Source organism: Bos grunniens, chromosome 14 (assembly GCF_055505025.1).
Source record: "Bos grunniens cultivar Pamir isolate PY7600 chromosome 14, Bosgru_T2T1.0, whole genome shotgun sequence".
Taxonomy (NCBI): Eukaryota; Metazoa; Chordata; class Mammalia; order Artiodactyla; family Bovidae; genus Bos; species Bos grunniens.
This window is the reverse complement of record NC_141178.1, coordinates 15,811,675-15,825,627: the sequence shown is the minus strand read 5'-3', so window position 1 is coordinate 15,825,627 and position 13,953 is coordinate 15,811,675. Positions and strand designations below refer to the sequence as shown.

The window sequence follows — 13,953 nt, the reverse complement described above, 5'->3', positions numbered from 1 at the left end:
GAATGGTGGTTTCAGAGGTGTTCATTTTATTATGCTTTATAATTTATGTACATGTTACATATATTCATTTTGAAGGCTTTGATACAATAAATAAAAAAGGAAAGCACACATACAAATAAGAATGCCATTATCATGGGGATGACCTTGAATCTGCTTAAATTTTTCTTCAGATTAGCCTGTTCATGAACCTCAGTATTGTTAATTATTAGGTAGGTAGCAAACATTTTACAAGCACCTCATATACCTGTCTTGATGCTAGGATTAGAAATCTTTTATTATTTTGAATAGTAATAATGCCTTTTAATTTTTAAAAGATTATACACCAGGGTAACTTCCCTGCAAATTGTTATAATCTATACTTGCAGTGAATGTGTGATAGCAGGCTATTAAGTTTCTTTAAGCCTCTAGGTCTTTAGAATTTAAAGCATCGAGTGGCAGAAATTTCTTTCAGAATCTATTACATATGTTAGCATCCAAGAGATTTTAAATTTCTGCTCAATGGGAAAAGCTAACCTGCCCTTGAAAGTGATGCTTGGCTGCATAATATACACGATATATGCCAACCCTGTGCCAGAAGACGGCGAGCTGTTCCTGATGGCGTGCTCTCCTGCTTCCTCAGTCACGAAACCTGAATGTTAATTTGGCCCGTGACAGCCCAGGATAGAGACTTAGTATTTCCCATGCCCCTTTGAAGCTAGTAGGATCAAGTGATTGCGTGGATAAGCCTGTGTGGTGTGAATAACCTGCTAAGAGCTCTTCAAGGAAGGGGGCAGAAATGCTGAGAGGGGGTTTCTAACCGGTGCGGCTGTCTGCAGGCGTGACACGGATGCTGCAGGCTGAGAACGTGGAAGAGCAACACAGGAGGATGGACCCGGGCGCCTGGTCCCGCCGAGGGTCAGAGCAGCTCTGGACTGCTTTCTCGGACGGACATGAAAGAGAAATAAACTTCTAAAACAATGATGCCAATTTGGGTCTCAAAGGGTTGACGCGAGTGATACACTGCCCCTGGTGAGTTACGTCTACTGCTAAGACGATGGGGGCTGTTTCCCACAGACAACGCTGTGTCACAAACGGGGAGAGCGCAAGAGATGCTTCACTCTCAACACTTCTGCCTTTTCCAGTGCTTAAAACCTCCAAGTGCACCTATGGCTTCAGAGCATCAAGAACATTTGAAACATGTAGAACCTAGAGTTTAGAAACATTAACAACATCAAAAAGTCACTGCCTCTTAGACTAGCTTAGGATGCGCAGTCAGTCCCCTCCCATAAGAGAATTGTAACGAGCAATTTAAACAAAACAAAAATGGCTTGTTTTATTTACAGTACTCAATGCATTTTACAAATAACATATTTGCATTCCCTAAGTCTGTTGGAAGGTAATTCCAGTTTGTGCAATGAGTTTATAGGAAAGTCTTAAGACATCTATTAGACATCTCAAGCCTAAATTCTAAAATTTGAAAGACATTTCACACTATATTAAGAGGATTGTTTTTAAGAAAAACTAAACTCTGTAGTTAAATATTGCCCTTCAGTATCTTTAACCCAAGTACAAACTGGATTAGTCTCTGAAATAATACCAACAGATTCAGATGACTTATTCCCACTCCCCATCCAATAAAATGCATGCGCAAAGGAAACACGGTCAATTACATTAGTGACATTTTATTTCAATACTTGTCTTTTGGACTCTCTCAACTGTTGTTTTGCTCAATGTAGGGTACAGAGAGGTAGGATTCCAGTCTGGGGAAGTCCTAACCCATTATTCCCTGCTCCAGGACAGGAAGGATTTTCACTAAGTATGGGGAGACAGGTCAGGATGAAGGCGTTTTATTTAAACAGTTTCTCTAGGAGGCTTTGTTTATTAATCAGAACAAGGATCCCCTTCAGGCCTGATAAAAGTTTTAAAGGGGTCACTTATGTCCCTACTAGTGGCTGGGGGAACGTCTAATCCAAGCCTCCAAAGGACGACAATTCTCCTCTCTTCCCCTCCTCCCTGGATTTTAATGTCTTTTGAGTTGATGCTGGAAAACAATTCCTCTGGTTCAGATGCCAGAAACTGCTTTCATGTCATAAACATTTATGGAACAAGTGGAGAGTGATGAACAATGAATGATGTTTTAACTGTGCAACAGCCTGCACCTCATGCATGTGTAAGAGAATGAACTGATAGTCATTTTAACACTCATAGCTGCCATCTCTTGAAATATAAAAGCCATGCCCTAGTTCTTGAGTCAGAGAGAAGGGATGGGTATTTATTTCCATCTCGGATCCACCCCAATTTGGAAGGGCACTTCTCTGTCTCTGCACCCATCTCCCTTCAAAAGAAGGTGTTTGTAACACCTGGCATTGGTGGTTCAATGAGAGATACTAAGATGGAGAAATAAGAAGTCCGACATTTGACACAGCCAACACAATTCTAAGATAAATGGTGAGGTAGAGTTGAGAGAGTTCAATTAAATTTTTTGAGCATACATCTTTTGGCACATTCTAAAATTACACAGACTTCCTATTGAATTCTCCTTTGCTGATGCCTTTACAAAGTGCTGCAACGCAGGAATCCTTGGATCTCTTTAGGAAGCAGCTATATAAAGCTAATACAGTCATTTCAAGAAATTCACTCCTGGCACTTTAGCTTATTTATCCCGATACTGAAGCAAATAAAACCAATGCTATCCATTTGTTGAATTTATTTAAACAAATCAATTTAGAAATATCAGAGAATTAAACAAAACTTCTGACATGTAAACATACTGCCGTGTTCCTGAAACAGATGTTAACACCTGATAAAAGTTAATAATCGCTTGTTAGGAAAGCTGTCCATTAATAAGGCCAGTCTTCAGCAAAACTGAAACCATTCTGTTTCTTTAGCTTTCCGGTGTGACAATGCAATACTATCAAACCACAATCAAATAGAAGAGACAGAACTGGATGGATAGATCAGTACCATTGGTTACAGCTGTTAAACAGTTTCATTCTGGCGCCACAGAAAAACAATTAAGCCAATCACATCAAGTAAGTCATGGCTTTTTTTCTTTATCACAATTCACTAAGTGATGTTAATTATGGTCCTTGTCAAACACGTTTGGTAAAGGCTATTTACAGTGTACATGGCTGAGCATGCACTATTTATAGTTACAAAGATACCTGCCAGTTTATTACAATAGAATTACACAGTGCCTGAAAACGGTGAAACGTCTCACACATCATTTCAATCAATACAGTTTCAAGCAGGAAACGTTCCTTATTTGATCACGATTGCAATAATTACATGAAAATTCTTATAAAAACACGAATCCCCTTCAAGAAATTGATGCATATTCTACGCACTACAGGTTAAGGCAGTAAAAAAATGTATTCCTGATAACTGGAGGTCTTGACAATGTCAATTAAAGCTGTCTGACTCTAGTTTTTCATTCTCCATCATGTACTCAAAATTCTGTCTGTATAACTAGTTTGTGAAAGATTTCATTTGTAAAGTCAAAAAAGTATTAGTAACAAAGAAGAACTGATGCTGGAAAAAGTAATTGCTAGGGAAAGGAAAAAAATGTAAGTTGGATTTTGCCTGAAAGTTTTCAAATCATACACAAGAGCATTATTTGTGAGCTGGAACCTTAAAAGTATAAAACAAATACATAGAGTTTACCTTTCTTAACTTAAAATATACTGTACTTTGAACAATTCAAGTAAAGTAAGACTATCAAAAAATAACTTCATAAGCCATACAAGTGTCAACTGCGTTTTGAATGTTTTAAGAACATTTTAAAAATTGTAAACTAAACCATGACAGTTTAGTTAAATAATAAATGACTTTTTATTTGCACTTGTGATTTCTTTAATACAAATTGCTACCAACAAATATGTAAAGATATGGCAGATTATGCATTTGATCAAAGCACTTTGATTTAAGCATAAAACAGATTCAAATGGTTTCAGTTCCGTGCATAAGATCCAAGAAGCTGCCTCCTAGTTTGCAGGCAGCCTTCTCTCTAATCAGAATCCTTTATTCCTTAGCTGCAGATGAGACAGGGCACAGCTGTTGTAAACAGGGCACTGCTGTACAGCCAGGATGATAACCCTAAGATCGCTCTCATCAGAGTGACCTTCCCAGCGTCTTCCAGCACTGCAGCGTGTTCTGCTGACCTCTTAATTTCATAAATTAACTTTCCTTTGATTCCATTTTTACGGTGGTTGTGTTCACAGTTTTGTTTTAAAAACTGGTTTAAATTTATATAAAACTCTGTACATGTTCACAAATTATTGCATAAACAGCATAATCTTCAAGACAGTGTTTGCAAACACATGTCCAATTCAGGAAGAAAAAAAATTCACGTTTCCCGTCTGGCTTTCTTCTTCTTTTTTATTTGTTTGGGAGATTCCCAACTAGTTTCAGACTTGGCTAAAAGGAAAAAAAAAAAAAAGAAAGGGAGAGCGAAAGAGACGTCAGGAGGATGGTAAATACTGTTCTGTTTCAAAAATACAAAAGCAATGTCGATAAAAACATGCTTTGAAATCCACTGCTAATGCCTCAAATTTTACGTTCTCATTTTCAAGTTCTAGTTACAGGTTTTTAGGTTATTCTCCGGCTGCCCTCCTCTCTTTTCCTCAATTTCAATGTATTATGTGGTTTAACCACATGGATGATAGTTCATCATTTTGACCTAAAAACCCACCACTTATAAGACTCAATCTAAGTAGCAAGAGTGAAAGCGGGCAAAGTGGACACTAAAGGCAGCTGAAGGGAGAAGAAGGGCGGGGAGGGGGCACGGCTTCAAGAACTTGTGCACAGAAAAAGGGAGGGACCCGGAGAGTAGGGGCAGGTACCAAGGGCTCCCTTGTGTATGTCCTTAGCCACCTACTCTGGCCTGAGTGACTTTAGCTCCCTGGTCCTCACAACTGAGCTCTGCAAGGTGCCCAGGAATCTAGGCTTTGCAGAGGAGGAAAGGGCTGCTCCAGTAGTCCTTTCATGGGGTCGCAAAGAGTGACAGGACTGAGTGACTGAACTGAACTCAGTAATCCTTTAGACTTCCAAGACAGTGACACCTATAAACAGTACAGAGAACACCAAAAGAACCAACATGAGGATTACTTACTCTGTGAAGGAGGCACGCTATTTTGCTTAGTATTTGACTTGGATTTATCTGTTTCTTGTAGCATCGGTGGCACTTGGGAAGAGCTTTTGTCAGAATCATTTTTTGATAAAATAACAGATGGCTCGGTAGAAATAGCAGGTGGAAGAGTCTTGATAGGCTATTTTGAAATAAAATTATCTTAGGTTTTCATTAAAAAAATCAAATGTCATAGTAATAACAAGAGGCTGCTCAGCTGAAATACAAAGAATGAATCATTTACAGCAGAAGCACTACAACTCATGCCTGCCCTCTAGTGACATATAAGCAAATAAATCTTTAACTACAATATCCACAAATACAGGTTGAGATAAAAATGATTAAATGTGTAAAATTACAAGATGTCTACTGAATCTCAAAGAGGAGTGAATAATTCAGTTTTCATTAACTTTTACATTTGTCTTTTTCATTACAAATAACAGGATTTTTTCATGTGCTGGTATTCAATGGTTCTGTCCATTTTCCCACAAACTCTCACCTCCTCAAAAGCTTTTCTTGTAAAGTCAAAAATAGCAACTTTCTGAACTACCAGTAGTGACATCTCCTTTTCTCCTTCTCATGAGGTAGGGATATCTCAAGTAGCAGCAGCGGCAACAGCTTCAGTTTTCTCCCCAAGGAAAAAGATGGCCTCAGATAAAGCAGACTAGCTACTAGTCCTAATCTATTAAAGCAACTAGTAAAACTCAGGTTCAAATCTTCAGAGTTAGTGAGAGTCTGGTAGTGAAATTATAAATGCTCAGGGCCAAACTTGAGTCTCGCCTCTCCTCTCCAACCTGGGAGCAGAGCGGTCAACTAACTGATGTGCCAGAATGAGGCCCAACTGTTAATGAATGTTTAGGGCAGGTAAAGGACAGAAACTGTGGTACGTGGAGTGAGGCTGGAACAGATGAGTCAGAGATCATCTCACCCTTAAGCCGTATCCGTGACGACGATTCTGAGTACAGAAACAAGGGTAAGTCACACTTCTCTTGCCCCTTGTTCTTCTAGGCTCCATGAATTCAAAAAAGCAAAACAAGGAAGGAAACAAAGAGAAAGATGTGCGTGCCTAGGTAACTACCAGGACTCCTTTCTATTTCAGGTATCTGAAGCTGCATTTATGTCGCTTGGTTCAGTTTTATTAATGTTCCCTGTATTTATTACAAAGTTTTAGTACTCATTTGAAATCTCTTCCTACTCTCCATCCTCTCACTTCTCTATATTAAATCACAGAAGGACTCAAATACCCTTTACAAGGTGACTTCTGAAAATGACTTATCAAAATGTCACATGACCCTCTGCGGTCTTAATATTAAAGCTGTTTCATTAAATATGTAAGTGCCACCATAAAGGCAGGGATATTTTTTTCTGCTTTGTTCTCTGCTGTATCTCCAGAACTTTAAATACTGTGGGAGATTCTCAATACACATTTTGAATGAGAACCATGCACAATTTCATAGTTATTAATATTTCATGTATTTCTAAATGATACAACTTGCCAAATTAGAAATCAGACTTTAAAGCGCTATGGGCTTTGTGTCACTGGTCTAGGCCTTTTATAAAATGGTCCCTTCTGACATATCAAAATTTTCCACAGATGGCACACATTTTAAGATACTGCCACTACATTTAAAAAGATGCTACATTCTAGAGACTGGACCACAGTCATAATACATTATGTGCAAGCTTTTGGGAAAGTGCAACTACTCACATTTTCTGTAAGCCATGTATCTGTCCCTTGGATGCCTATATATTTAATAAGAAAAAGAAACCGTCTAGTGGCTTTCTCTAGTTTTGCTTCTGACAGCGGTAGGACTTGGGCCAACTTATTCAACTTCTCTACCCTCATTCATATGATGGGTTGTACCTCTTCTTTTCAGGTTGCTATGAGGGCAATTTGGTGTATTAAAAATGTTTAGCACGGTGTTTTAATAAAATATTAGTATTAATACAATTCTCCAGTCATCAGAATTTTATTTCTTGGATATCAAAAAGTTACCTGGCTATTTTTGATTAGTGCATCAGCTGGATCACTAGTGCTTATGGTCTTCAAAGAAAAAGCTTTTTCCTGTTTTGGACGGACTTTAGAGGTATTCACTGGAAGCTCTTCTCTAATCTCTTTTTCTAATTCTTCTGTGTCCTACAGAGAAAAGCAGTGCATTTATAAATCATTTCATGAATTAAAATATACTTGGTTTATAGTACCAATGTCCAGAAGATACTTCTCAGGAAGATAATTTTATTTCAGAAACTGCCCAATAGCTTAAAAGAGCATAAAAAAGTCATTATTATTAAAAGATTTTAAAAATCTCTGGTATGTTCATCATTCTTGTTTTCTTCAGGGATTTAAATCTTCTGTAAACTAAAAAGCAACACACTCACAACCTCGAATGGGAATCATTTAATTTACTAAATCAAACAAAAAACTAGTACTTTTTCCTTTTAGAAAAATTACATGGTGAATTAGTTGATATTTTAAGACTTTAGAAATAGCATTTCACTTAATGATTTCTTCAAGGCATGAAGAAGTCATTAAGTGAAATGCTATTGGAAAATCCCATGGATGGAGGAGCCTGGTGGGCTGCAGACCATGGGTTCACTAAGAGCCGGATATGACTGAGTGACTTCACTTTCATGCATTGGAGAAGGAAATGGCAACCCACTCCAGTGTTCTTGCCTGGAGAATCCCAGGGACGGGGGAGCCTGGTGGGCTGCCATCTATGGGGTAGCACAGAGTTGGACATGACAAGTGACTTAGCAGCAGCGGTAGCATAAGGCACGAAATATATATATATAAATGCATTTTCTAGATAAATTAAGCTTTCACAGTAGAAAGCTTAGGCATGTCATAAAATATCAAGGACAAATTTTTGATTTCCTCAAACTGTAGTTTTCTCAACTTTAAAATAAAATTTGTGTAGATAAATTCTAAGGTTCTTTCCAAGTTTAAACATTTTCATTCTTAGCCCTTTATAGACTTTTAAAAATACATTACATGCTTAGGTATGTGAAAGAAGTTATGAATAAGACTATATTAAATATGACATCATTGTAAATGGTAAGAAAGAAAAAAAATCCAAAATGTAATCACTTATGCATAGGTTAGAACTTCACAGATCTCATTTAATTCTCAAAAGCAACCTATGCAGTTAAGTAACTTGTGCAAAATACACCTAACAAAAAACTAGTAAATGGCAGAACAGAGAGATGAATACAAATTGACTTACTCTCTTATTCACTGTATATAAGTGAATTAAATACACTTAAATATATTTAAGTGATTATATACTTATTCACTGTATTTAAAAACACAGGACTTCCCTGGTGGTACAGTGGATAAGAATCCATCTGCCAATAAAGGGGACACGGGTTCAAATCCCTGGTCCGGGAGGTTTCCACATGCCAGGGAGCAACTAAGCCCATGTGCCAAACAACTACTGAGCCTGTGCGCCCAGAGCACGTGCTCTACAAGAAGCCACCAGTGAGAAGCTGGCACCACGACGAAGAGCAGCCCCCAGCTGCCCCAATCAGTTTGTGCAAAGCAACCAAGACCCAGTGCAATAATAATAAGAAAAAAAGAACACCAGCAAAGGAATTTTCACAATTTAATTAAGTAGGAAAATTACTATGTAGCCTGTTCTCTAAATATTTTGGCTATCTCTTACATTTAAAGGAATGAATACAATTAGCCACAAAGTTACAGATGAGAAACAAGATTTCCATAAGCTGCAATGTAATAGTGATAATGCTTTCAAAGACAAAGCCATGCATTTTTCTAGTAATCTAGTACACCTGAAATTAACCTGTTTTCATCTATATTAAAATCTAGAAATACTTTCCCAGATAGGAAAAGACCAAAGTTTCTGTTAAAAGCCAAAAATATCAGGAAAGGATACCAAGTGCAACAGCCAGCAAACTCAGAGTCAAGTGCAAGATACCCCTTGTTATGCACATGGCTTTCATAACTGTATTAAAGTTCTAACCTGCTAAATTCCACTGCTTAAAGAATTTCTGTTAAGTGTGAAATACCATAATATCTGTTTCATTTCACCATATAAACCCAAGTGCACTAATTTAGAATTTTAGTCAATTGCTTTTGGTTTATATCTTTGATATGATTTTCTTTAGAGCAACAATCTTTTTATTACAGTATGATATATAAAATCTTTAAAACATTCTATGACTTTTCAAACACTAAGTAAATCTGATGTCTCACATCCTGTCTTTATATCTCTGCATTTTCCTAGCATCTACAAATGATCCTTTCATAAGTCAGTAGTAGGTGCTTAAGGAACGATATCTGTTGTTTTGATACTTTACCTGTGCAAGAGCATTATCTTCACCTTGCTTCTTCTTTTTCTTTTTTTTCTTTTTAGATTTTCCGGTTGGAAGAGCTCCCTCTCCCTTTTCTTTATCATCATCTGAAACCTGATGTTAAAAGCAAAAGTACTGAAATGAATCAATGAAGTTTTCTTTATTCAGAATTTAGGAAATAATTTATTAGGTTTAGTCTTTTTCTCCCAAATTCTACATATTAGTAATAATAAAACTGAACTTAAATCACACACAAAGTAACAAAACTCTTCACTCTTCTATTTGTTTATGATAAACCCCTTTTTCTTACATCTTTCAATACTCACTACATGATAATTAGAGCTGTGCAAACCTTGGTTTTTAAAAGTTCATTTCATAGGTCATTCATTTTATTTAAACACAGAGCTATCTGCATTAAAATTGAATTTGACCCTGTTAAGACAACCACAAGGTACAGAGGAAGAGAAAGTATCTGTAAATTATATATCCAACAAAGGACCTGTATCCAGATTATATAAAGAACACTCAAAATTCAGTAATAAACAATCCAGTTGGAAAACGTGCAAAAGATATAAACAGGTATTTCATAAAGAGACTAGGAATGTTCTGCATCTTTAAAAATTTTTTATTGATATTTATTTTGGGGGCCATGCTGGGTCTTCACTGCTGTGTGGGCTTTTCTCTAGTTGCGGCGGGTGGGGGCTGCTCTCAAGTTACGGTATGTGGGCTTCAGGAGTTGTAGTTCTCGGGCTCTCTTGTTTTGTAGAATATGGGATCCTCCTAGACCAGGGATGTAACCCCTGTCTCCTGCATTGGCAGGTGGATTCCTCACCACTGAGCCACCAGGGAAGCCCTAGAAATGTTCTGAATCTTGACTGTATTAGTGTCAAGGTCCTGGTTGTGATATTGTCTTATTAGAGTTCTACAAGATGTTATCATTGGGGGCCCTTGGGTAAAGGGTACAGGTGTTTTTTCTCTGTATTATTTCTTGTAGGTACATGTGACTCTAAAATTACCTCAAAAGGCTTAATTAAAAAAACAAAACACAATGCGAGAAGGAATGTCATTAAAAATAATACTGTGCATGACAAAAATAGCACATTAGAATCTTGGTTAAGAGACATTCAGTCCAAGTCGGTTACTAGCTGTGGAGAAACTTCCACAGAAGTTTTTACCACAGGCTCATAATGATGAAAATATCATATGAAAAGATGCATCCTTTGAAGGATATTCAGGTCATAAGGACTCTGGTCAGTCTGCTTTTCAGCCAATTTATAATCCAGCCATAAGAGAAATGTGTTTCCGTATGGTATGACACTATTTTTGTTCATGGGAAAAAGGCTGAAATTAACATCTTTTAACTCATGAAAAAATGGACATTCTGGGCTTCCCTGGTGGTCCACTGGTTAAGAATCCACTTTATAATGCAGGGGACGTGGGTTTGATCCTTGGTCTGGGAAGATCCCACATGGCGCTGAACAGCTAAGCCCGTGTGCCACTTTTCTAAGGCAAATCTACAAAACACGCCGCATCTAACACATCCCAAACTGAACCAACCACCTTTCCCCTCAGTTAACTAGCTTCTGTTTTCTCTGTTGGGAACACCACTTTCACCATCCCAGGTACCTAAGTGTTCTTCAAGTCATTTTTGATGATTCTCCAATCAATTCTAACCCCCATGTTCTGTTGATTTTGCTTCAATTAATTGTTTTCAAACCTCTCCCTTACTCTGTATACCATTGTACAGGTCTACTAAAACAATGTTTAGACTGGTGTTCTCATATGCCTCCATTCCTTTATCTACAGGCATTACCAAAGCAGCAAAAAAACCCCCAAAACCAAAACAACACCACCCTACAAAAACAAACAAAAAAATCCCCCAAAACAAAACAAACCACTTTAAGATTCTCCCATTATTTATAGGACAAAATCCAAGGTTTTTTGCATAGTATTCAAGGGTTTGTGGAATCTTCCCTCTGCTTTTCTCTCCAGTCTCATTTCTGACCCCTCTTTGCTATACATTATGCTCTTACCTCTGGGATGCCTTTGCTAAAACTCCAAAGTGCTTTCAGAATACCTAATATATTATAACATTACCATTATCTTCTAGAGTGCTGGTCTCCTTCCTCTCCTCCCTGCCTGGAGTGTAGGCTCCTTGAAGGCAGTAATTATATTTTGTTTCTCTACTAGCACAATATCTGACCCATGGCAGATGCAATTAATCTTTGTTGAATAATAATGGCCCTATTATCTTCTCTTTGACTTTTTTTTTAATAGAATAACTAGCAGAAAAGTTCAAACAGTAGCTTAGTGTCTCTTGTAAATACCACTTCCATTCTTTTTCAAAGTTATCAACTTAGTTTATTATCTCCTGCCCTGATTTATGTAATCAAAATAGTACAAAATAGGCTCCAAAATCATTCTTCTCAATTTTCTGCAATATCCAGCCTAGTTTTTCTAACCCGAGCAATGAACAGGTTATCCCCGGTTTGAAAGCTGTCCTAGGTTCTCATTACTTAACGAATTCCATAAAACTGTGGCAATGTACATCATTCGTTTCATCTATTTACTAAATGCCAAACATGTTGCTAGAGCTACAAAAACAGGAACTTCACAGTCCCTTTCCTTAAGGAATGAAGCCTAGAAGGGGAAGACTGACATATAAACCACTGATCCTACCACCAGTCGATTCCACACGTGTATTGTTCCTCCCCATCAAACATGGTGCTTTCCTTGGTCCCTTTCTCATAATGTTCTCAGTCTTATCTTGCTATGAAGCTTTCCTTAATTTTTTACTGAGAACCAATCTGCTTTTATCTAAACACACCAAGAGTTGGTAGGCTGATATAATAATTCTGGTAAGAGGACAGGAATTGTGCGTTTGTTTTCTTATCAGTATATAATAGTGCTTTCCACACAGAATCCTCAATAATCTGTGGAAAGAAGAAACAGTAATAGAGAGAAGGCATGCGACCCTAAGATGATTGAAGCTAGTACGATTAGAATGCCTCTCTGAAGCAATTCGACCCCTGGATACATTAATAATTCCAATACAGCCGGATGCACAGAGAAATAAACATATCCACCGATCCTTTTACTCACTTTTTGATCATCAGGAATTGGTTCCTGGGACTTCAGAAGTGAGGCTCTTTCTTCATCTACCCAGTTCCCCCACTCTTCTGCTGGCGCATTCCAATCAGAACTGGGATCAGCAGAAGACAGACCATCTAAAATTTAACAGTGTGAATCAGGTTATCTGTCATTTCTGCCAAAAACCAAATGCAAAACCCCAACTTCTTTATGTTGAACTAAGCTGTAATTTTAAACTATTACTCTTCTTCCTCCCAATCACATTTTAAGAGTTAGGAAAAACCCCAGTAACACTAGATGCAATGACTAAGAAACTCCAGAAAAGGTGTTAATTAACCATTTATTCCATTCTTCCTACTTCCTTTTTTATCAAAGGAACTTTGTCTCCTGAATTTGCTTTCTTTTCATTGTGTATGTCTAACTATAAGAAGGACTTGGTCATTTTTTTTGTTTTCTGATTCTTCCCCCCAGGGTACAAAATGAGTCTTTAACAGAAGTGCCAAAATCACACTCTTCCCCTCCTTATGAACTATTTCAAGATTAGGTTCTTCTTCAAGTTCACCAAATCATGCAGAATATTTAACCTCTTCCTTTTCTCCTCTTTTTAAAAATACTTAACCTGTACCTTACAGTTTTTTCAGATTATTCAATGCTACTTACATCTTTCCAAATATGTGAGTCATTTTTAGGGCTTCTATCACCCTATTCTCAAGAACAATTTTTTTTTTTTTTAAAAGAAAAAAAATTTAACCTAGACTTTCATACACATCCATGTATACACCCATGACTACTTAAACTGTCAAGATAACAGAAGTTAGGCTTTATTTGTAAATGGTTAGCAAGTCATCCTAACATTGTTCTTTACTAGGGAAAAAAACCAAAAAACAAAACCCTGACTTTTGCCCAATTAATGCCAAATGCTACTTTCCCCAAATATTAAATTCGTATTTACTTCAGTCTGTTTCTGGAATTTCTGTTCCATTCATCTATTCCTGGGATAGTGGCATACACAATGTAATTCTGTATGCATTTTAACATCTAGAAAAAAAAATCTGCCTGTATTTCTCTTATTTTCTTCACTATTCTTATTTTTCCACATGAATTCTATTATTTTTGTTTAGAGGGGAAGTACTATGATACATCTTCATGAAGACTTTTAAAAAGTCTGTGTTTCAGAAAAATATGTAATGATCTGGGAAAATGCTCATAGAAAAAAAAAAGGCAGACAAAACTGTCTGTGCTTCATGATCCCAAATTTGTATGAGGAAGAGATTAAGGAATACATTAATAATAGGTACATCTTAACAATGGAGTTACAGGAATTTCATCTTATTAAGTATAAGAACTTGAGCTAGACAGGTAACAGAGATACAAAAATGAGTATGACAAGAGGCCTTCCCACACGGAGCTCACAGTCAGTCTGCTCAGGGATGAAGTACAACAGACAG

The 13,953-nt window shown here is 37.2% G+C and overlaps 1 protein-coding gene across 3 annotated transcripts in view; it reads right to left on the bottom strand.

Annotated features, from left to right (window-relative positions):
* Window positions 1–2,671: 2,671 nt before the first annotated feature.
* The window catches only part of MTDH (metadherin), a 54,489-nt gene continuing 43,207 nt past the window's right edge, over window positions 2,672–13,953 (bottom strand). For all 3 annotated transcript variants that reach the window (XM_086336035.1, XM_086336036.1, XM_086336037.1), the window contains 5 exons: window positions 12,518–12,642; window positions 9,422–9,529; window positions 7,101–7,241; window positions 5,090–5,246; window positions 2,672–4,395 (listed from right to left, as the gene is read on the bottom strand). In XM_086336035.1, the coding sequence (XP_086192161.1) occupies window positions 4,325–4,395; window positions 5,090–5,246; window positions 7,101–7,241; window positions 9,422–9,529; window positions 12,518–12,642 (602 nt within the window). In that variant the 3' untranslated portion in view covers window positions 2,672–4,324. The remainder of the gene's footprint in view (window positions 4,396–5,089; window positions 5,247–7,100; window positions 7,242–9,421; window positions 9,530–12,517; window positions 12,643–13,953) is intronic.